At 37.5% G+C, this 22,977-nt stretch overlaps 1 protein-coding gene across 1 annotated transcript in view; it reads left to right on the plus strand.

Moving 5' to 3' along the window:
- The window catches only part of SNTB2 (syntrophin beta 2), a 99,407-nt gene that overhangs the window by 26,827 nt on the left and 49,603 nt on the right, over positions 1 to 22,977 (plus strand). The window contains exon 2 of the mRNA XM_023637203.2: positions 20,415 to 20,628. Within this exon, the coding sequence (XP_023492971.2) occupies positions 20,415 to 20,628 (214 nt within the window). The remainder of the gene's footprint in view (positions 1 to 20,414; positions 20,629 to 22,977) is intronic.

Consider the following 22,977-nt stretch of genomic DNA (forward strand, 5'->3'; position numbering starts at 1 on the left):
CCCATTTTGGTTCCTGTGTGTATGCTTTCCTGCATCCTCTTTGCATTGTTGCTGGTATAGTATTTGTTTTGCACTTTTCTACTTTTGGGATTTCCACTGACAGAAAATAAAAAACACAGTTATAAACATAGAGCACAGAGGCATTTTTTAGAGATTTGTGTGTGATATTAAAACATTTTGCTCACTCACCAAACAAACATTTCAGCAGAATAATCCAAGTTTAAGAGTTATTCAGGGGCCAGCTTGGTGGCGCAGCAGTTAAGTGTCCATGTTCTGCTTTGGCGGCCCGGGGTTTCCCAGTTCAGATCCTGGGTGTGGACATGGCACCGCTTGGCAAGCCATGCTGTGGCAGGTGTCCCACATAGAAAGTAGAGGAAGATGAGCACGGATGTTAGCTCAGGGCCAGTCTCCCTCAGCAAAAAGAGGAGGATTGGTGGCAGATGTTAGCTCAGGGCTAATCCTCCTCAAAAAAAGAATTATTCAAACAGTTTTCTCCTCTGTTAAGAGCCTATTACTGCTTGAATTTTCAGCTTTATTCTGCCCTTTGTGCTATCAGCGTGGCAGCTTATACATTCAAGAATGATATGAGGAGCCTGTTTCTTCAGACCCCTAGTCTGCTTTGTGAGCTGTATCTCATGAACCCTCACAGTTGTGTTAGGTGTGTAGGTTAGGTATATTCACCCTCTGGCGTGTATAGGTCAGACTCAGAAAGGCACAGTCGTCATTTTTCTGAATTCCATTATGTTATATGATAATGCCCTTGGAAGAAGGTCTTAACCACTTTGTATGCAAATTCCTTCAGCAAATACTTATTGAGCACCTGCTTTTTGCCATGTACCATGCTAAGTGCTGATACTGGTAAAAATGAATGTCAAGTTCTGCTGCCATTAGGTAATAATAGTAATACCTCACATTTGTATGGCTTTTGAAATTTCTAGAATCCTTTTCCATACTTTAATTCATTTAATCTTCACAATAATCCCCTAAGGATAGGTTTTATGATTTTATATATAAAGAAACTAAAATCCAAAGGAATGGAATCAAGCCACTTGTCTGGATGTAAGTTCTGAAGGGAGGACACATGGGAGGCACAATCTTTTCTAAACGGCAATAACTTTCTTTTGAAAAACAGTATTCTCATGCTTTTTATTTAGTTTTATCTTGACTGGGGCTACTGCACTGCTTTTCCAATCACCCTCTCCCCACACCATTGCTGCAATGCCCATGACAGGGGAGGAGACAGTGGCTGTGACTACTCCAGCTCCTCTGTGCTTCTAATGGCTCAGAAAGCACCATTTGCTTTCAGAGTGGGCTGACTAGTGAATATAAATATTGATCTCTGATTTTTTTTTTAAGTTTTGTTACTGATGTAGAAAAGATGAATTACTACAGGGTAAAAAGGACGCTGGCCTGAGTTTTTTAAATATGTTAATGGTAAAGTAATAGTATGAGACGTAGCCTTCTGTGAGATCATTAGCCAGCACCCGTGTTTGCCCCTTTTTCTTTTTTTTCTATTCTTGAAACATGAATTAAAATGCTCAGTTGCTCCCACACACGGTAAGGTTATCATGTTAATCTTAGATAAGATTTGACTGCTTCAGTTTTTACCATAAAGACCCAGTGAGCAAGTTTGAATGCTACTCATTTGTATTGGCTGCTGAGTAATCTGTAAAATGGTGTTTTAACATTTTACGCTATCTAAAAAACCAAATTGAAAGTTTAGGATGTATTCAGGAAAAGATGACATGGGTTTTTAGTCATGGCTTTTGTCCCAGACTGACTGTGACTTGGAAGAAGTTTTCTAATTTCTTTGGGCCTCAGTTTTATTCAGGTTTCAGTTTAGGCACCTTTAAAAATCAACAGATTGGACTGAATTATTACTAAGGCCCCCTTCAGCTCTAAAATTTTGTAAATTATCTGTTTTTAGATCAGTATTTGTCCACAGGACACTCTGGATGAGTGTGTATATAGGGGGCCAAATATAATACTCTTGAAATTAATACCTATTTCATTAATCTTCTCTAAATTGGGAATTTATTTAGGCTGTATTGAATGTAGCTCTGTAATTCATGTGTACTTACTACACTGGTGAATCTTTCTCCTTTCCTAGAATAATCTCCAGGGGAGAGAGGAGGATTTAACATGCATGAAGATAAATATAATCTCAAGATAAGCACTCTTCTGGATTACAGGAAGCTAATATTAATACAAATTGACTGTCAATTGCAAGGGCAAACTTTCACATATCTAAAGCTGCTCTATAATATTGCTTTAATATTATTTGACAAGAATATTTCATGAAATTTTGGAATTAAATGTAGATACCTCTACAATGACAATATTCTTTGATTTTTATCATTATTCTGACACCTCAAATTTACTCTGGCTCGTTAAGAATGAAGTCAAAGTGGGTGGGGGAAATAGGAAGGTGTTGGTCAAAGGGTATAAACTTCCAGTTATAAGATGAATAAGTTCTGGGCAACTAATATTCAGCATGGTGACTATAATTTACTATATTATATATTTGAAAGTTGCTAAGAGAGTAGATCTTAAGTGTTCTCACCACACATGAAAAAATTTGTAATTATGTGAGGTGACGGATGTGTTAACTAACCTTATTGTGGTAATCAGTTTGCAATATATACATGTATCAAATCATCACTTTGTACACCTTAAGCTTATACAATATTGTATGTCACTTAATCTCAATAAAGCTGGAAAACAATAACAATGAAAAGAATGAAATAGAAGAATTTGTAATCATCTTTAGGAAATATGTTTAAGTACCTAATTAGTTGTACATGGTACAGTGAACTTGACTTTTCCTTAGCCTACTAAGAAGCAAGAAAAGGGGCCAGCCTAGTGGCATAGTGGCTAAGTTTATGGGCTTTGCTTCAGTGGCCGGGGTTCGCAGGTTTGGATCCCAGGTATGGACCTACACACTGCTCATCAAGCCGTGCTGTAGTGGTGTCCCACATAGAAAATAGAGGAAGGTTGGCAACAAATGTTAGCTCAGGGCCAATCTTCCTCACCAAGAAAAAAAGAAGCAAGAAAAATTCTGAATTCAGAAGTTCTAGAAACAGGCATTAGCATTTCTTAACCTGCATCTCTATTGTAATTCTTTAATAAAGAATTTTCTTAGCACACTGATAATAAAAATGTAGGTCTAACAAATATTGAGGTAGGTTAAATAAATAGTAGTAGTATATACTAGGTTTATATTATAGTGGTATATAATGGGAGGGGTCAAGGTGAAAGGTTAGGTAATTACCTTTTTAAAGTAATGTGAAGTAGGAACTATTGGGCTAATAGGTTTTCAATACTTATTTGTAAATGTGCATGTTATCAAGTAATTTGAGTTATATTTTTTCACTTATTCCTCCTACGGGTTTTTTGAGATGCTTCTTTCAAGTACCAAATTTTAAAAGTTATATGTATGTATGTATTTCCTAGGTCCAGCATGAATTCTTTTTTTTTTGACAATTAGTAAAAGTAGCATGATGACAATAATATACCAGTAATAAAATATGTATTGAACTTAAAATTGACGTACTGATAATTGGCTTGTAATGATCCACCTATACCCTTTTGGGGCCAATTTATGATCTGTAGTGTGCATGTATATTTCATTTAGCAAAATAGAGTAGTATTGTGAAAGTGGCTGAATAGGAAAACAGGATTTGGTTTTAAAAACAAAAAAGAAACATGATTCCTCTTAAAAATTGACTGAAAATTCATGAAATGTGTATTTGAGGTAGAGTACAGACAGGAATAATTTGTAGGAGCGTGTGGTTGTATACAGATTCTAGTCAAAATAATTGTATATTTATCTCATAACTAATATAAGAAACAATAATTGTTTTAGTGTCTGTATTGTAGTCACTAAAGGTAGCTTTTTAAAATTAGCCTTAAATAATATTCACGAGAACCCACTAATTGTATATACTTACTGTATTGAAAAATTCTTCATTCAGTATATATATTTTTTTTTTGAATTTTTTTGATGAGGAAGATTACCCCTGAGCTAACGTCTGTTGCCAATCTTCCCCCCTTTTATTTTTCTCCCCAAAGCCCCACTACATAGTTGTATATCCTAGATGTAGGTCATTCTAGTTCTTCTATGTGGGATGCTGCCACAGCATGGCTTGATGAGCAGTGCATAGGTCTGCGCCCAGCATCCAAACCAGCGAACCCTAGTCTGCCGAAGCAGAGCACGCCAACTTAACCACTTGGCCACGAGGCCGACCCCTCAGTATATGTTTTTTAAACATTGATCCTATTGGCGAGACACTAGACTTGGCATTGGAAAACAAACATGACTAAAATACCCATAGTGGCATTTATAGAGCATCCAAATGCTTTATGAATTATCTAATTTAATTATCAAACCAGTCTACTATTATTTAATCTTGCTTCTCTAAATGGGGAAATTGAGGTTTAGAAAATTAGGTAGCTTGGTTAAGGTTACAGAGCTAGTGTGTAAGTAGAAGAGCTACAATTTGAACCCAGCCCTGTCTGATACCAAAGCTGGCCCTTTTTAACCAAAATGCTGTATTACGTGTATGCTATGTGTATATAGTCCTCTAGAACATGGTAGTAGAATCTGGGAAGGGGAAAAGGGCATTCCAGGAACAGGAAACCTAGTGAATAGAGGCCCATAACATGAGTAAAACTACAGTGGCAGAGATCCAGGTTACTGAAACATAGGGAGCAAGGAGGGAATGGCAAGAAATGAGACTGGAGGGGCCGGCCCGGTGGCGCAGCGGTTAAGTTCGCACGTTCCGCTTCTCGGCGGCCCAGGGTTCGCTGGTTCGGATCCCGGGTGCGGACATGGCACTGCTTGGCAGCCATGCTGTGGTAGGCGTCCCACGTATAAACTAGAGGAAGATGGGCACGGATGTTAGCTCAGAGCCAGGCTTCCTCAGCAAAAAGAGGAGGACTGGCAGTAGTTAGCTGAGGGCTAATCTTCCTCCAAAAACAAACAAACAAACAAAAAAAAAGAAATGAGACTGGAAAGGTCAGCAAGAGCATTGCCACACTGAGGAATTTGGACTTTTTTTCTCTAGGCAAAGATTTTTAAAGAAGAGAGTTTAATTGAAGCTGTGTTTTAGAAGTTTAACTAGTGGCACTGTAGAAGATGGATTGGAAAAGACAGTCTGGCAACTGGAAGGAGTTTTTTTTTTTTTATCTAGTCCCTCTGAGAAGTGGTAAGTAGCTGTGGAAATGCAGAATAGAGGAGAGATTTTTGTTTTTATTAGCCCTGAGCTAACATCTGCCACCAATCCTCCTCTTTTTGCTGAGAAAGACTGGCCCTGAGCTCACATCTGTGCCCATCTTCCTCTACTTTATATGTGGGACGCCTACCACAGCATGGCTTGCCAAGCAGTGCCATGTCCACACCCGGGATCTGAACTGACAAACCCTGGGCCTCTGAAGTGAAACGTGCGCACTTAACTGCTGCACCACTGGGCCAGCCCCCAGGAGGGATGTTTTATAGGAAGACTTTAATGGCATTTGCTGATCTATTACCAGTGTGTTTATGTTTGGGGAGTTGATGTAGAGAGAGGAATTACAAGTCACTTTGGGTTTCTAACTTGGGCAACTGGTGATGCCATTAACCACAATGAGTAATTTAGAAACAGGAGAAAGTAAAGCATGGGAGAGAGGAGCTGGATTTCGGACATTGTGTAAGTTAGTAATGCTTTTGGCTGCAAGTAAAAGAAAACACAATCAAGAATAGCTTAAGCAACAAAGATTTTTGTTTAGTCTCAAATCACAAGAGGTCTGAAGGTAGGCTATTCTAGGACTGATGCAGCACTCTGTGAGGTCAGTTTTGTTCTGTTATTTGTAATAAGTTCATTTATCTCATGGTTACAGCTCCAGACATCATATCTAAAGCTGCTTTGAGGCACAAATTCAAGGCAGGAAGAAGAGGAAAGGGAAAGTTGCTGGTTGGATCTGTTCTCTTTTATCAAGAAAAGCTTTCCCAGATGCTCTCCAGCAGATTTCACCTTATATCTTGTTGGCCAAAACTGAGTTGGATGGTCACCAGCAAGGGAGGTTGGAGAAGTGAGTATTTAGCTTTTTCAGCCTTTCAGTGAAGAAAGGCAAGGGAGAGAGGAGGATTGGGAATGGATGTTGAGTTAGCCAGCCAAGTGTCTACTATAGACTTGTTGAGTTTGCAGTACCTATAAAAACATCAGTTAGAATCAGGAACTTTTCATTATTTAGACCTGATAAGCATTTATCAGTGGGTCTTGCCTGCAACAACTATTGCTATAGTGTTCTAATGATGATCTTCTATTCCTCTCATTCCTTCTGTACTTATTAATTGGAATTCTTCTCTAAGAAAGAGCTGCCCCTTTGCCTCCATTTATTTATTTATTCAGTTATTCATTTATGTGAGTATGGACTCATGGACATTCACTTTATTCTGTGAGTTATAAGCCCATACCACTATTATTTATTTTGATGCTCAAATTGTTCCAGCTTTTGTTTTTATTTTTTAATTTAAAAAATTAATAAAACATTATCAGTGAACACAGTTACTTGATGTGGGTTGAGCAATGAATACATTGCACTATAACTTAGCCTTCGATAGTTGTTTTCTATGAACTTGGACAATTCTCAGTCTGCTACAGCCGAACTACTTAGTCAAGTGTTACATAAGAATGAGGAGGGAAAGAACATGAACACATCTTTGTCTCTTCTCCTCTTCCTGAACTCAGTTAATTCTGCCAATTTGGTCAGAAAATCCCTAATGACAACAAAAGCCTGGCAGTTACTAATAGCAGTTCTTTTGTGCAATAAAAGAAAAATTACAAAGTATTTAAAGATATGGAAACTTGGATGGCATTCTTCTTCCCCGGTGGTGACTCTGACTGGATGTTCAGGATGGAGTGCTTGCTGACCCCTTGAACACAGCTATTGTGCTGGGTTGATATTGTGTTTCCGTCTTTAGTTTATCACTTGGGGTGCTGATCTAAAACAAACCATCCGGTGTAACTAGCTACTCCAGGACACATCCACTTAGCAACAAAAATACGGGTAAGGATTTCCTTGCACTTAAACTGCTAGAATTTTTTTTTTTTTTTTTTGGTCTGGTGGAAAAACATGATTAGTATTTTTGTTGAGTATTTTTCAGTTATTTCATTTTGTTTGCTGTTGTTACATTCAATTATGTGTAACATTTTATTTATACTTCTAGCATTTATCGCTTTTTACCTTTTATAATTTCTACTTTATTAATTGGTCTTTTTTTAGGGGGGATACATGTCTGCCTTTTCCTCCTCAACTGAACAACTTGAAGACAAAGTCTGTATATCAAATGTTTTAAATATCCCACATGTTTTGCATATAAGAGTTGTTGGTTGTTGAAAAAAGGGAAACATTATGGTTTTTAAGAGTAAAAAAAATGGTTTCCTATCATTTATACTAGGAATAGATAAAAGCCTGTACTTTGGGTTTGAGAGGCAAGGCTTTTCTTTACTTACAGAAGAATGTTTAATTATTGACTCCTCAAAATAAGATTACATTTTTATGTCACTGGAAGAACAAACTGCTCATCTGTAAGTTATGTGTTTAAGTTGATAAAGTTTATTACGGAGAATTTTATTCTAATGGCAGATTTGTTTTAATAGCAAATTTAGCTGACAAGAAACTCAACAAAGATCTCACATGTAGGGGTGGCCTGGTGGCGCAGCAGTTAAGTCTGCACATTCCACTTCTGCAGCCCAGGGTTTGCTGTTTTGGATCCTGGGTGCGGACATGGCACCTCTTGGCAAGCCATGCTGTGGTAGGCGTCCCACATATAAAGTAGAGGAAGATGGGCACGGATGTTAGCTCAGGGCCAGTCTTCCTCAGGAAAAAGGAGGAGGATTGGCAGATGTTAGCTCAGGGCTAATCTTCCTCAAAAAAAAAAAAAAAAGATCCCACAGGTAGAGTTTATGTGATAACCTTCAGTACATGGAGAGAGTGACCATGTCCCAAATATTCAAAAGCCACATAATAGTGTTGAGCAAGGACCCTTTATCCAAATATTTGCAAAAATCCTTAATCTAGAGCAATTAGCAACAATTTTTAACTAGATTATATTACCCATGCCATAAATATTTCTCATGATTTCACCATGACTGGGAAATTAGGACTACAAAAATATATCTGTATTTGTGACAGAATCTCATAATTCATCTAGCCAATATTTACTGTGCATCTTCTGTGTGTTAATGATCCCTACTATGAACGCTTTATCAATGTACTCCCAAATTTTGACCAATGTATAAAATTCTTTTGTGCTACAACTAACTATGCATATTGTTATAGTGATGTCATGTGGAGTGGGGTACAACTTGCTCTAAAAGATTAGAAGCAAGTGTAATGTCAAGCCAGAGTCATAGAAAGATTGTGTGTGTGCTAGAAAAATAGATGAATTTTGCCTCATGAATGTGCAGGAGAATGTATTCAGGGCCTTAAATAGCCCTGCAGAAACTGCAACACAGTTAAGAGTGACTGAAAGGAAAAAGTGAGAGAACTATGGATAGATAAACATTATAGAAGTGATGTGTTGCAATTATTGTTGACTTTTAGGGTGTCTTGTGTTTTAATCCCTTTAATGTACCGTGGTCAAGTGGAAAAAATGGGCAAAACAGAAACTGACATATGACAAGTGCCCTAATAGTGCTATATGGAATGTTATGAGAATGTAAATGAGGAAGGCTACGTGCTGTCAAAATCTGTTTTTGTGAAAGGGAAGACAAAGAACAATTAGCTTGCTGCCTTTCTGGAGATATCTTAACTGCTATCTCCAGATGTTCTTCAATATTGCATAATAATCCTATTCTGTAGATCATTAATGTTCAATGCCTACTATCTTCCAGGCTCTCTTAAACAGTTTACTTTTTTTTTCATGTTTCTTGTTTGTTTTATTCTTTTTGTTTTGTTTGTTTTCTGTTTTTGTTTTTTTGGTGAGGAAGATTTGCCCTGATCTGACATCCATTGCCAATCTTCCTCTTTTTTTTTTTTCGCTTGAGGAATATTAGCCCTGAGCTAACATCTATGCCAGTCTTCCTCTGTCTTGTATATGGGATGCCTCCACATCATGGCTGATGAGTAGAGTAGGTCTGCACCCAGGATCCAAACCCACAAACCTGGGCTGCCTAAGTGGAGTGCATGGAACTTCAACTACTCAGCCATAGGGCTGGCTCCTCATTTTGTGTTTTTGCTGAGGAAGAGTCACCCTGAACTAACATCCACTGCCACTCTTCCTCTTTTTTGTATGTCAGCCACCACCACAGCATGGCTACTAACAGACAAGTGGTGTAGGTCCATGCTGAGGAACTGAACCCAGGCCACTGAAGCAGAGCGTGCCAAACTTAACCAGTAGGCCACCAGGGTGGCCCAACAGTTTACTTTTATTAGTTACTCTTATTTAATCCTCTCAGTTACTTAGTAAAGTTGGTATTAGGGTTAGTATTAGAGTTTTATGGGTTAGAAATTGAGATTGAAAAGTGAAATTATTTGTCCAAATCGCAAAGTTTATATGACAACTGAAATTCAGACCCTGTCTGTTCAATTTCAAATCTTAGACTCTACCCACTATAGGATACTCTCTCCAAAGTATATTTGTGGTACACATGCGCATACACACACACACATACACACTAATACTCAATACCTACAATGCTCAAGCACAGGCCTAAGCACCTTTCATACTTTATCTCATTTAATCCCCACAACAGCACTTTGAGGGTGGTATTTTGTTTTACAAATGAGGAAATTGAGGCTCAGAAAGGTAAATTCTGCGTTTTAAACCTCCCAAAAGGTAAATGGTAATATCAAGACATGAACTGAGATTCATTTGACTTTCAGGTTTGTTGCTCTGCATTTATACTTTAATTATTTTACAAAAATTATGCAAAGGGCATCAATCGTAGGTTAAGGCAAATGCCTTGAAAGGTGTGAGATATACATCTAAGACAATTCCATACTGATACCCCATTGTTCTTTCAGCATTTACCAAATAGTGACTTTTCTCCCATTGTTGTATTGTTTCTGCTATTGAATCTATTTCTGAAATTACTTTTCTAATCCGTATTTTCTTTATTATTTGATGGCATGTATTTGAAAATTAATATTATTTATTATAGAATACATGCTTACTATAAAAAAGTTCAAAGATTATAGAAATAGCTAACTTCAAAAATAGAAGTCCCTGTAACTGCAATGCAGATATAACCATTATTAGCAAATTGGCATATTTTCTTGAGCACTTTGTAAACATAATAATCTATATTTGATTTTTTGAAATATAAAACTGAGAACTTGCTTTTATCACTTAGCAACTCTAATACCCTTAGTTTTACCGTTAGTTTTATAGTGTATGAGTCATTTTATGATGTTTTTAAAATCTGGTAGGGTTCATTTTTTTCAAAAAACAAGCCTCTACTATAATACTTCAGCAAGAGACCAAGAAGCAGTATGAATTATTCCCAACCAGACTGTTTCTTCTTATGCAAATTGCCTTTCTCATTGCCTCTACTTTAGTGAAAGTGAAATTAAATAAAGTCTTATCTTTCTATTTTTTCTAATCCAAGACTTTTCTACTGTTGTCAACCATCCCCTCTGCTTTGTACGTTTTGAAGTAAGCAGAAGGGTATGAAACAGATTAGAACATTGTTTCACATAAAGCAGTACTTTTTAGGGGAGGGAGAAGTACTAAGAATTGGATTGATTTATAAAAACAAAGATATGTCACAGAAAATAAATATAAATCTCGACACCAAAAGGAAAAGAAAAATATGTAATTTGAAGTAATTTTTCAGAGGCAATATCTGCTGCTTTTTGAATTAATTATATAAAGCATTTTAAACACACTTACTGTATGGCAGTTTCCCCAGGGAAATTTGCTACTAGCTGGCTTCCTTGCAAAAACATTTAAAAATGCAAACCTAAGATGTTTAAAACTTTTTTTTAATAAAAAGTTGAAAAGCTTGCATATTCTTTTGGAATGGAATGGAAACATTCCAAAGAAAAACACTTTTAAAATTTATTTTAAAAATATTTACCTTTTAAATGACCCACAACCAGTTTTACCATATAAGATTAGTAGTTAAAGAAGACTACCAAGGAGAAATTATATAGTAAACAGTCCAAAGACCCAAATTATTTCAATCTAGCTTGTTGTTCTATGTTTGTATTATGAAAGCGTGAAAGCTAATACTTTTGTATAAAAGTAATAGATATCCATGTTAGAATTTGACTAAGGCCTAAAAAATATCTTTTTTTTTTTGCCAGTTTGCATACATTTATTATAAAAGGCTATAATTTTAAAATCCTGAAATTTTAATTGCTGGGGACAAATTTCAGAGCTACCTTATTTCTGTTTTTTTTTGGACTTATTCCACTATAGCTCAGAGGTTTCAAAGGAAACTTGAGTTCTCTTTGTCATCCCAATAGTAATTTGAGATCCTCAAAAAGGATGTATCTCCTGTTTCTGTTGACTTGGACAAGGCTTAGATTGAAATGGAGAAGGAAGGATGGGTAATGAAATGAATTGAAAATCCCAGAACCAACATAAGCTACAGGGTTTTTTTTTAACTGGAAAACATTGAAATCACATCTTACGAGCACATGTATTGCTTCTGAGGACATGCTTGGTTTCCTTGTTGAGGGTTTCTTCCTCCTGATGACTAGCAACGAGAAAAGAGCTCACTTTACAGAGTTAAATAATCAGGCAATAATAGGAAGTTAAGTATGACTTTGGAAATGCTGGCACGGTAAATCCAAAGAATTATAACTCAAATTTGTGTTAGATCTGAGGTTCTGGTGATCATCCTGTAACTCCTCACTGTTAGAACCTCACAAATCACTCCTCCCATGTCTTCAGACAAAAAAGTATAAAGAGACATGGATTTCCTGCTTTTAAAGAGAAGAAAATAATAACATCCTGCATTTGTTGAGGCAGGAGATCAAGATTGAGTGGGCATATATACATAACATTTTTCACCCATTAAAATAGCAAAGATTATTCTGAGTAAGATTGCTTCATGTTGGTAAGTGTACTGACATAGACGTGTACATACACTCCTGGTGGGAGTGTAAAATGGTATCTTTTTGGGGAGCAATTTGCAATATTTATCATGAACCTTAAATATTCTTTTGACCCAGTAATTTCTCTCCTGAAAAATATGTTCATTATAGCATTATTTAAAGTAAGTGCCCAATAATTAGGGAATGCCTAAATAAATTATGGAAAACACACAATGGAATGCTCTATAGCTATTTTTAAATGATGCTTTTAAAGATTTTGTATAACATGGGAAGATGTGTGTTACTATGTTAAGTAAAGGACTAAAAAGTCTAGAAGGAAGTGTGGTGGAATCAGGAATTTTTATATTTGTCTTTGTTTTCTTTTCAGTATTTTCCAGTTTAATTATCTGAGGGGAAAGGACGAGGTCAGCAGAAGGTAGAATGGTGGATGCCGGTGGCTGGGGGAGAAGAGAATGGAGAGTTATTGTTTAATGGTTACAGAGTTTTAGTTTGAGAAAATGAAAAGGTTCTGGAGATGGATGGTGGTGATGGCTGTACAGCAATGTGAATGTGCTTGATGCCACTGAACTGTACACATAAAAAATGGTTAAAATGGTAAATTTTGTTGTATGTATTTTACCATAATTTTTTTTTTAAAGATTTTTTATTTTTTTCCTTTTTCTCCCCAAAGCACCCCGGTACATAGTTGTATATTCTTAGTTGTGGGTCCTTCTAGTTGTGGCATGTGGGACACCGCCTCAGCGTGGCTTGATGAGCAGTGCCATGTCCGCGTCCAGGATTCGAACCAACGAAACACTGGAGTGTACGAACTTAACCACTTAGCTACTGGGCTGGCCCCCATAATTTTTTTAAAAAGGCCATTACAATGGTTTGGGTGATCCAGAAGCATGTTGGCAGTTGGAACTGAAGGGAGTAGGTAGATAACAGAAAAAATCTCAGAGGTAGGCTGGGATGGTTTGGTACTTGATGTGGCGGCTAGGGAGAGGAAAGAGTCTGCAAAGATTTAGAGAAGTGGTTCCCAAAGCTCGACTGGGCATGAGAACCAACTATCTGGAGAACCTGTAGTAAAATACAGATTATTAGGCTTTACAGCAGACTTATTATACTACTGGATTAGATACTGGGTGGCTAGAAAGATGCTGATGCTAATGCTAATAACTAAACGCACACAGGAGAAGATTAAAGATAATGAAGATTAGTTCACATTTGGTTGTGTTGGGTTTGAGGAGTTGGGACAGCACCCAGGTGGAAGGAATTGGGGCCAACAAGAGATATTGGTTCTAGAGATCTCTGTTAAGTCTAGAGATGTAGCATTGAAAGTTGCTAGGGACTAGAGGAGAAAGTGAGAAGAAAGTGCTAAAATTAGAGTCTTGGGGAACTATATTGTAGGAATAGGAAGAGAAACAATGCATTAGAAAATAAATGGCCAGAAAGGAGGAACAAAGAACAGTTGATAGAGCGCACTGTCAGATATCGGAATGGTCAAGAATGAGGTTTGAGAAGGGGCCTTTGGACTGAGTGAGTGAGAAAACATTAGTGACTCTTTAGAATGCAGTTTTGTTCAGAAGAGATTAAGGAGCAAGAGGAAAAAATAGAAACAGCAAGCATAAACTTTTTTTTTTTCCCCCAAGGAGTGGTAAAGAAAGAAAGGAACCTTAGTAAGATCAAGGCAAGGCTTTTTCAAAGTTTGGGTGAACTTGGTGCTATTTTAGGCCAGTATTTCTGTGGAGTACTTGTCTCTCGTGGGTCTCCTGTCCCTTGCTGTTCCTTCTCTTCTTCCCAGCCCTTCAATAGGGGAATGTCTTCCTCATCTATGCTCACTCCCTTGGTGATCATGCTGGAAGTCTTCCATTTGCTCTGCTGGGTCCACTCCTCTTTCTGTTGCTTTCTATCCCAGCAGGCTAAGCTGCATTGATTAATTACATCAACAATCTTCCTTGCTCTTTGTCTTTTGTTGAGTTTGGCCAATGTGGAGCCCCAACTGGACACTAGAGGAAAAGAGGGAGGAGAGTGAGGCTGGAGCATTTATCCCCTTGCCTCCTAATCTGCAGGGTCACTTCAGTCTGGCTGAACTGACTGAAGGTCACTGCTCCTCTCAAGTCAGTCCTCTACAGAAGTCTTTCCTTCTGGGTCTGGTAACCGCTTCCTCTCCTAGTCCCTTTAGGCCTACGTATGGAAACAAGATAGCACACTCTGTTTCCCCTTATGGTTTCCCTGAACTCTTGCCCACAACTTTATAAATTGTCCCTTTATTAACCTTCTGCCATCCATTTCCTGCTGGGACCCTGACTGATACAGTGATCTTATGCAGTCTCATGGCTTTAAGTATCAACCATGTGCCAATAGCTGCCAAATTTATAGCTCCAGCCCAGATCCATCTCCTGAAATGCAGACTCTCATATCTGGCTGCCTGCTTGATTTGATTGTCTAACATATGTCTTAGTAATCAACTTACTGATCTTTCCTCCTAAACCTGTTGATATTAACAGTTTAGGACAAAAATCTTAAAATCATCCTCAATTCCTATGTTTTTCTCACCGTCCCTCATCCAATCTGTCAGGACATCCTAGTAGGTCTACCTTCAGTAGAGAATCTGACCACTTCTCACTCGCTCCACTCCTGTCACCCTAGTCTAACTACCATAATCTCTCACCTGTAGTAACCTCCCAATTGGTCTTCCTGCTTCTGCTCTTACCCTCTTTCACCATTTTCAACATGGTATGAGAATGATTAAAATACAAGTTAGATATGTTACTCCTGCTTAAAACCTCCCAATGGCTTCCCATTTCAGAATAAAGGCCAAAGTCCTTACAATGACTTAAACGGCCCTACTCTATCTTTACCTCTGTTTCCCAGTTTCTACTCTCTCCCCCTCGATTATGCTGCGCTAGTTACACTGGCTTTCCTTACTGCTTTAACGCTGTTCTCTCTGTCTGGAATGCTTCTCCCAGATACTCTCATGACTAACTCCACCACCTCCTTTAAATCTTTGTTCAGCTGTCTTCCTAATGATGCTTACCCTAGTCACCTTATTTAAAACTACAAATTGATCCCCTTTGCAGCACCGCTGATCCACCTCACCGTACTGTTTCTCCTTTTCCCTAACACTTAACATCTTCTAACATTACGTAATTGTGTTTTTAAAATTTTTTCATGATCATGCAGTAAAATTGGCTTTTTTCCCTCTTATGGTATTCATTTCTGCAAATTTTAACACATGTATAGATTCTTGTGACCATCACCACAATCAGGATACAGGATAGTTCTGTGCTCCAAAAACCTAATCACATGTTCCTCATCCCTAACTCCTGGCAACCAGTGATCTGTTCTTCATCATATAGTTTTGTCTTTTCAATAATGGGATCGTGTAGTATGTAACCTTTTGACACTGACTTTTTTAACTCAGCATAATGTCTTTGGGATTCATCCAAGTTGTTGAGTATATCAATAGTTCATTTCTTTTTATTGCCGAGTAGTATCCTATTCTGTGGCTGTACTGCAATTTATCCATTCACCCATTGAAGGAAATTTGGGTTGTTTCCAGTTTGGGCACTTATGAATAGAGCAGCTAAAAACAGTCATGTACAGGTTTTTATGTGAACATAAGTTTTTGTTTCTCTAGAGTATAATATACTTATTAATTACATTTATCTTTTTTTTTCCCATGTTTTGTTCATGGAATACCATTCTAAACTCCTAAAACAATTCCTGGCACATAACAGGAGCTCGATAAATTAGTGAATATGCAATGTTACTTTCAAATGGAAACGTGGAGTGAAACCAGAGTCACTGAACACATTCAGGGTTTGCATTGCCAAACTCTAGACTGCAGTTTACTCAAACCCCAAATGGCAGGAGACTTGAGCTGAAAGACGCCTGCAAGTTGAGAATGTAAAAGGCTTTTTACTGAAAGTAAAGTAATTCCTCCCTAATGTTTTTGGTGGCCATCTATCAGATTCTTGATTTGGAGGAGGAGCTTGGGATGAGGTTGAAGAGAAACCTCTTGGGAGAGTACTTTAACAGTGATGTCAGCATAACTCATTTGTGAGCAAAATGAAAAGCCAGCTTTTCCACCCTAAGGATAACCCAGAAACAAACTTGCTTGCAAAAGCAGGGGAAATATTGGCACTGTTCTCCCCACATTATCTGACCCATTTAATTTCACTTGAACTCATGGTAAAGGTCACCAGATGAGCTAAGAAAAAGAAAAGCATTAGAGATAATGAAGAAACTAATGATTATATGAGAGGTTGATGTTTATAAAGGAAGGTAATTGATTTACTGGAATACTTGTGTTTACGGCCATAGGCTATATCTGCACTATGAAGTATCTTTTGGATAAGCTTTTAAAAGCCACATAAATGGCATTCAATTTAAAATCAGATGCTTCCTAATGCCCCAAAGCAAGAAAGCAATGTACCTGATTAAAACACATGGACGTCCTGTAACCCTATTCATTAGAGCATGGAATTCAGTAACAATCACTTGGATCTTGGATCTCATCCAGTACATTATAGTTTTTGAAGTCTCAACAAGATTTCAGTTTAAGGGTTCCATGTTTCAATTTTGAGCAAGGTTTCAGAATAAGTTTTCTTGATTTCTTAAATAAATTTTCTCCTTTTTTTGGTATAAATTATATGGACTCATAAAATTTTCAAATATACAGAACCATATCAAGAAAAAAATCAAAAGCAATCCTGCACCTATATATAAGCACTATTGATTTTTTGATGAAAATCTTTCCAGACATCTTTCCAGGTGTGTGTACAATACATGTATATGTTTTTGTCTCTCTAAAGAGAAGAAGTTATAGTGGTACTTTTAGGGTCGGAGGAAGCTACCTTCACTTTCAATGAGTGATCAGTACATAGAAGAAAGAGGATTAACTTCAGCATCTAAACACCTAAAACACTACAAACATCAGTGTTTAATTAAACATTTTGAGGTTAATCTTTAACTATCAGGAAAAATGAAGTAATCCTGAAATATATCATGGGTCTGAGTTCACCTGAATGCCATGTGGGAGTAAAGAGGCTTTGCTTATCCAGCCAGGTATCCAAGTTAAAACACTGTGGCGATTGGGGAGGTCCAAGTATAGGACTAAAACAGAACACCATTAACTTTCCACTTTGCCCAAATCTCCGGTAAATGAGAAACAAATGTCCATTCACAGTTCTTTAGCCATTATGGATGGCCAATTAGGTGGGGATATGGGCGGCATTATCATCAACTCAGGTGAAACTCCTTGCTCTTTTAATCAGCCCAAGCAGTAGGCTGTGTATATGTGTCTATTTTGTTTAAATATATGTGCAGGAATCAGTTCAGTGATGCTACTGTGTGACTGAATGAACTTCTGAGTAGATCATAAAGAGTGTTTTTCTAACCACTATAATATTCAAGAGTAGTCATTTAGACCATCTTTAATTTCCCCCAGTTGGTAGCCCAATAGTTGGTATATTGCCTTAAATGTTCAAAAAGCAAGTCTCTGCCATTGGCAGTGACTAGAAACTAGGAATTTCTGCCAAAGTTCTTGTGATCTAATCCTCTCTTGAAAGCACAAAGCTAAAGCATGTACTGAAATGCCTGAGTCAGCCACTCCAGGGATATACTGACTGCACCCCTGTTCATTTTTCTAGGATGAACAATCTCCTTGGTGACCCTCAGCAACTGGCTTTTACTCTCTCCACCTAGAAATACACATATTATAACTATGCATAAAAAGCACACACACACATATGCAAACACACATAAACTATATCTAAATGCTGGCATTAGCTTTATTATATTTTTTAGAATTATGCTTAATTTTTAGCAGATTTTGTTTAATAATTCATCAGAAAATAATTTCACCTCTTCTACTGATTGCTGCTTCAGCTTCTCTAACTTTGTAATTTAGGGAAGAAAAAGACAGGTACCTAACTATTTATTGAATGTTTAGTATGTGCCTGGAATTTTTACTTGTTTAGTGTTATTCCCATTTGATAGATGAGGACCTCAGAACAGTCAAGTGAGGGCGCATAGCTCTGCCGTAGCAAGCACAGTTAATACTTGAACAAGGTCTATCTGATTCCACAGGCCTCTCTATCACCACATCATGCTGTGGAATGCTAGGTTTATAAAAGTTTATCATCAATCTTATTAAGTAAAAAAAGCAAGCATAATATACTACCATTGTGTGAAATGTGTGTGTGTGTATATATATATACATAGATACATATATATATGCACATATACATATATAAACATGCATATGTGTGTCTATTTTTACATATGCTTAGCATATTTAGCATATCTCTGGAAGACCATACAATGATTACTACCAGGGATGGGAACTGGGCTGCTAGAAATCTAGACTTTTTATTATAAAATCTTTTATACCTTTTCAATTTTGTTTTATGTGTATTACCTATTCAGAAAAGAAACAATAGGGATGGCCTAGTGGTGCAGCGGTTAAGTGTGCACCTTCTGCTTCGGCAGCCCGGGGTTCGCCAGTTCAGATCCTGGGTGTGGACATGGCACTGCTTGGCAAGCCATCCTGTGGTAGGCGTCCCACATATAGAGTGGAGGAACATGGGCACAGATGTGAGCTCAGGGCCAGTCTTCCTCAGTAAAAAGAGGAGGATTGGCAGTTGTTAGCTCAGGGCTAATCTTCCTCAAAAAAAAAAAGAAAGAATATATTTTTTTAAGATTTTATTTTTTCCTTTTTCTCCCCAAAGCCCCCCCTGCAAATAGTTGTATATATTTTTTTAGTTGTGGCATGTGGGATGCCACCTCAACATGGCTTGATGAGCAGTGCCATGTCCACGCCCAGGATCTGAACCGGCAAAACCCTGGGCCACCGAAGCTGAGTGCATGAACTTAACCACTCCTCCACGGGGCCAGCCCCAGAAGCAGTATTTTAAAGACTGTTGTTAGCTATGTTTTTAGAAACATATCTGACTCTTTTTTAGATTTAGTAATCTATTTGTTACTAAAGTTTCCTAGGCTTGTAAAGCTTCTAATGCTGTAGGATATTAATACTAGCTATTATGATATTGATAAGCATTGATAATGATCATATCTTTCTAGTTTTTCACTTCTCATGATGCTACTCTAATGTCCTACCACATTAGAATTTGAAAAGGAAGAAGAATACTGATAGAATATATATTGATGTTAGCAGAGGTAATGGTGACTGATTCATCTGCATTCAACTATTTATGTACACTTTTAATGCTATTTAAGGTTATAATAGTTTTTGATTTATCTAGTTTTTGAAACAAGAACACTGTGCCTCAAATGACAGTAGTTGCCAGTCGTGACTAAAGTAAAAGAAGTATTTTGTAAAAGTCCTAAAACTGAATTTAAAAAGTTTCCTGTCTACTAACAGCTATATTTAGTTTGGGGCTACCATTAATGGAAATACCTTATCTTGAATACGCTTTATTTTCAAAACTACAATGACCTGTTTACATAGCTGTCTTCCTTACTAGACTGGGCATTCCTTGAGGGCAGGGTCCATGCCTCATTTACTCCTGTATTCTCAGTGGCTAGCCTAATGCCTGACACTTGGTAGGTAGCTGAAAATGTTGATTTGAGTTGAATCAAACTGAACTAGAGATTCTTACATTAGTCCAGAGAAGAGATATCATCTCAGTCTTCAGATATTTGAAAGGTTCTCATGTGGAAGAGATTAAGTTTGTCCTATATGCCTTCAGGAGGCAGCAAACCAATGGGTGGAAGTTTCAAGAAGTTTCTAAATGTTGAGTTGTCAAAAGCTAGATGGCACTGTCTTAGGGGGTACTGAATCTATCACCCAGAGAGTCACTCATGGCTGGTCAACTACCAAGATAATTCAAGTATTTAATTGTTCATTTGTTCCTTCACGCATTTGCTCAAACATTTACTGAGCAGGCACTGTTCTAAATACTGGATACCAAGATTGAATAAATCATAATCCCTGCCCTCAGGGAACTCACAGCCAGCAGGGGAACAGAAGTATTAGAAAAGGATTACAATCCAGGGTGCTAAGAAGTTGTTACAGAGATGTAATGGTAACACTCTGGAGAGAGTGGACAGGAAAGGCTGCTGGAGAGATGACTCTTGAGGAGAGTTGACCAGGCGGACAAAGGGAGAAAGAAGTCCTAAGCAGAAGGAACAATACATGCAAAGGCTCAGAAGTTAAAGTATTCAGAATAAAGTAGGGGTATTTCATTTGGATTATATGCCCTTAAAGGACCCTCCAGTCCTAAGATTCTGTGTGCTGGCCCTTTAACTTAGTGTATTTTTTCACTTCATGCCAAATATTTTGTGTGTGTGTGTATTTCAGTTGTCATTTTTCATGGGAAACAAAAATACTAACCTTCTTCTTTGATTTTTGTTCATAGTCAAGTTCATCAGAGAAGTAACGCCATATATCAAGAAGCCATCATTAGTATCAGATCTGCCATGGGAAGGTGCAGCTCCCCAGTCTCCAAGCTTTAGTGGCAGTGAGGACTCTGGTTCTCCAAAACACCAGAACAGCACCAAAGACAGGAAGGTCATCCCTCTCAAAATGTGCTTTGCTGCTAGAAACTTAAGCATGCCGGATCTGGAAAACAGGTGAGCTGTACCTAAGGAGAACATCATACTTACAGCTTTGTAAACTTAAGGACATATTGCAGTATTACTTATGCATATTATTAGGCAATAATGCAACTAAATTATACAGAGGAAAACATCAGTCTGAGATGAGAGAATAATTTTTGGAGTTCATATTTAAATTACTTCATACATATATGTACTTGTACATATGTAGAAACATTTTGGACAAACACCCAAGAAACTTAATGGTGGTTACTCCTGAGGAGTGAAATGGGATTAGAAGGTAGAAGGAAAGAAGGGCCTTCTACTCTTTATTTTATACCTTTTTGGAGTGTTATTATTACATTTTTTCACTATAAACATTACTTTATAATTGAAAAAAAACTTGTTAAAGAAATTCTTTTAACTGTCTGCTTGGATGGAAATTCTTTATACTATGGATAGTATAAAGAATCAGAGATCTGCATTATAGATCTGGCTGCATCAGCTAGCAGTGTGACCCTGGCAAGTTAGCTTCTCTTGACCTCAGTTTCTCGTTTGTAAAATGAGAGTTGGATTGGATAATTTCTGATAGCCCTCCTAGTTCTATAAGCATTTGGGTTTTATGACTTTGTCTTCATTAGCTCCATGAAGTGACACTGGTAAACCTAGTGTTAGATTAGAGATTAGGAAAAAGAAAAAAAGAAATAAAGAAACTTGTCGAAAGATCTAGTTAAGGACAGACTTTTTATAATGTGCTTTCACTTTTATGGTCGTCTCTGATCTAAATGCATAGCCACGTGCCTAATCAGGATGGGATGGATCATAGAAGACAAAAAGAGCTGAATGCCCTTCTTGGGCATTTAATGTCCCACATAGGGACATTAAAACTCCTTCTCTGTAATATATTGTGTGGTATGCTGGAAAGAGTTGAGCTCTGCAATCAGACAGACCTTGGTTTGAATCCCAACCAGGTCACCTACTTAAAGGAAGGCTCTGAGCAAATCCCTTCACCTCATAAACCACCATGTCCTCATCTGTAATTAAAAAAAGGGGAGGGGGAGAAGATAATAATACTTAACTCAGTTCCAGATTAAATGAGATAATATATATGAAGCCCTTTGCATAGAGCCAAGCACATAGTGAGTTCTCAAGAAATAGTAGTTTAAAAAAGTCTTAACTGCCAACTATGTATACACACTTTTGAAAATTATATTCTGATATATTTGTATTGTTTTTGTTTGCTTTCTTTTAAAAGTTCAAGACATAGAAGTTACTTCATGTTACATACAGATTTATTTGTGAAAGATTGTGTGTGTGTTGACTCATCAAAATGGAACACAGCTTATCTTTAAAGAAATACTATATTTTTTCATAAAGTAAGAATTTAATTTCTAAAGTAAATAATCACCTCTGCCTGTTAAATCCAAATTTTAAATTTTTTTTCTTCAAATGGCAAACATTTATCTAAGCTTTCGGTCTGTTAATCGTGGACTTAAAAAAAAATTAGATAGTAGGGACCATAGAGAAGGAACTAGAATAGAGAAACAAGGTGATGAAGAACAAATCGCAGCTAAATTTGTCAGCTGCTTGTCAGGCTGAGGAAAGTATTCAGGCTGAGTCCCTTCATTGTAAATCATTTCTGAGCATTAGAATAGATACCTGTTGTCTTAGTCTGTTTTGGCGGCTATAAGAAAATACCATAGATGAGGTGGCTTATAAACAGCAGAATTTATTTTTCAGTTTTGAGGAAGGCTGGGAAATCCAAGATCAAGGCACTGGCAGATTGAATACCTGGTGAGGGCCTGCTCCCTGGTTCATAGATGGCGTTTTGCTATGTCCTCACGTGGCAGAAGAGAATAGAGAGCTCTCTATTATAAGAGCACTACTCCCATTCATGAGAGCTCTGCCCTTGTGACTTAAGCACCTCCCAAAGGCCTCATCTCCTAATATTATCACATTAGAGGTTAGGATTTTAACATATGAATTTGGTGGTGGCGGGGACAAACATTTAATCCATAGCACCTCTAGTGCTGCTGATATAACTGGGTATTGGAGAAAAAAGCAAAGTATTTAAAGTTGCTATAGAACTCTAGGGTTATGGGAGTAGGGAGAGAAGGAAAGAGGAAGGTGATATGACTTGGCTGTATTGCTGAAAGTTGTGCTACTTTATCATCTACTAAGACATCTTTTAGAGCTCAGTAACCTTGGCCTTCATTGAAACTTGGGGCTGCATTCTCTTTACCATGTAAATATGCTAAAGACATTTGGTGGATGGCTAGGTTTGAAAAAGGTCTTCAGAACCAATTGGAGAGGGCAGCTGGAGCTACAAGAGTTGTATCACACCTTACTCTTCAATAAGATGACCAGTCTGCTTGACCATGGTGT

Source organism: Equus caballus, chromosome 3 (genome assembly GCF_041296265.1).
Source record: "Equus caballus isolate H_3958 breed thoroughbred chromosome 3, TB-T2T, whole genome shotgun sequence".
NCBI classification, from domain to species: Eukaryota; Metazoa; Chordata; class Mammalia; order Perissodactyla; family Equidae; genus Equus; species Equus caballus.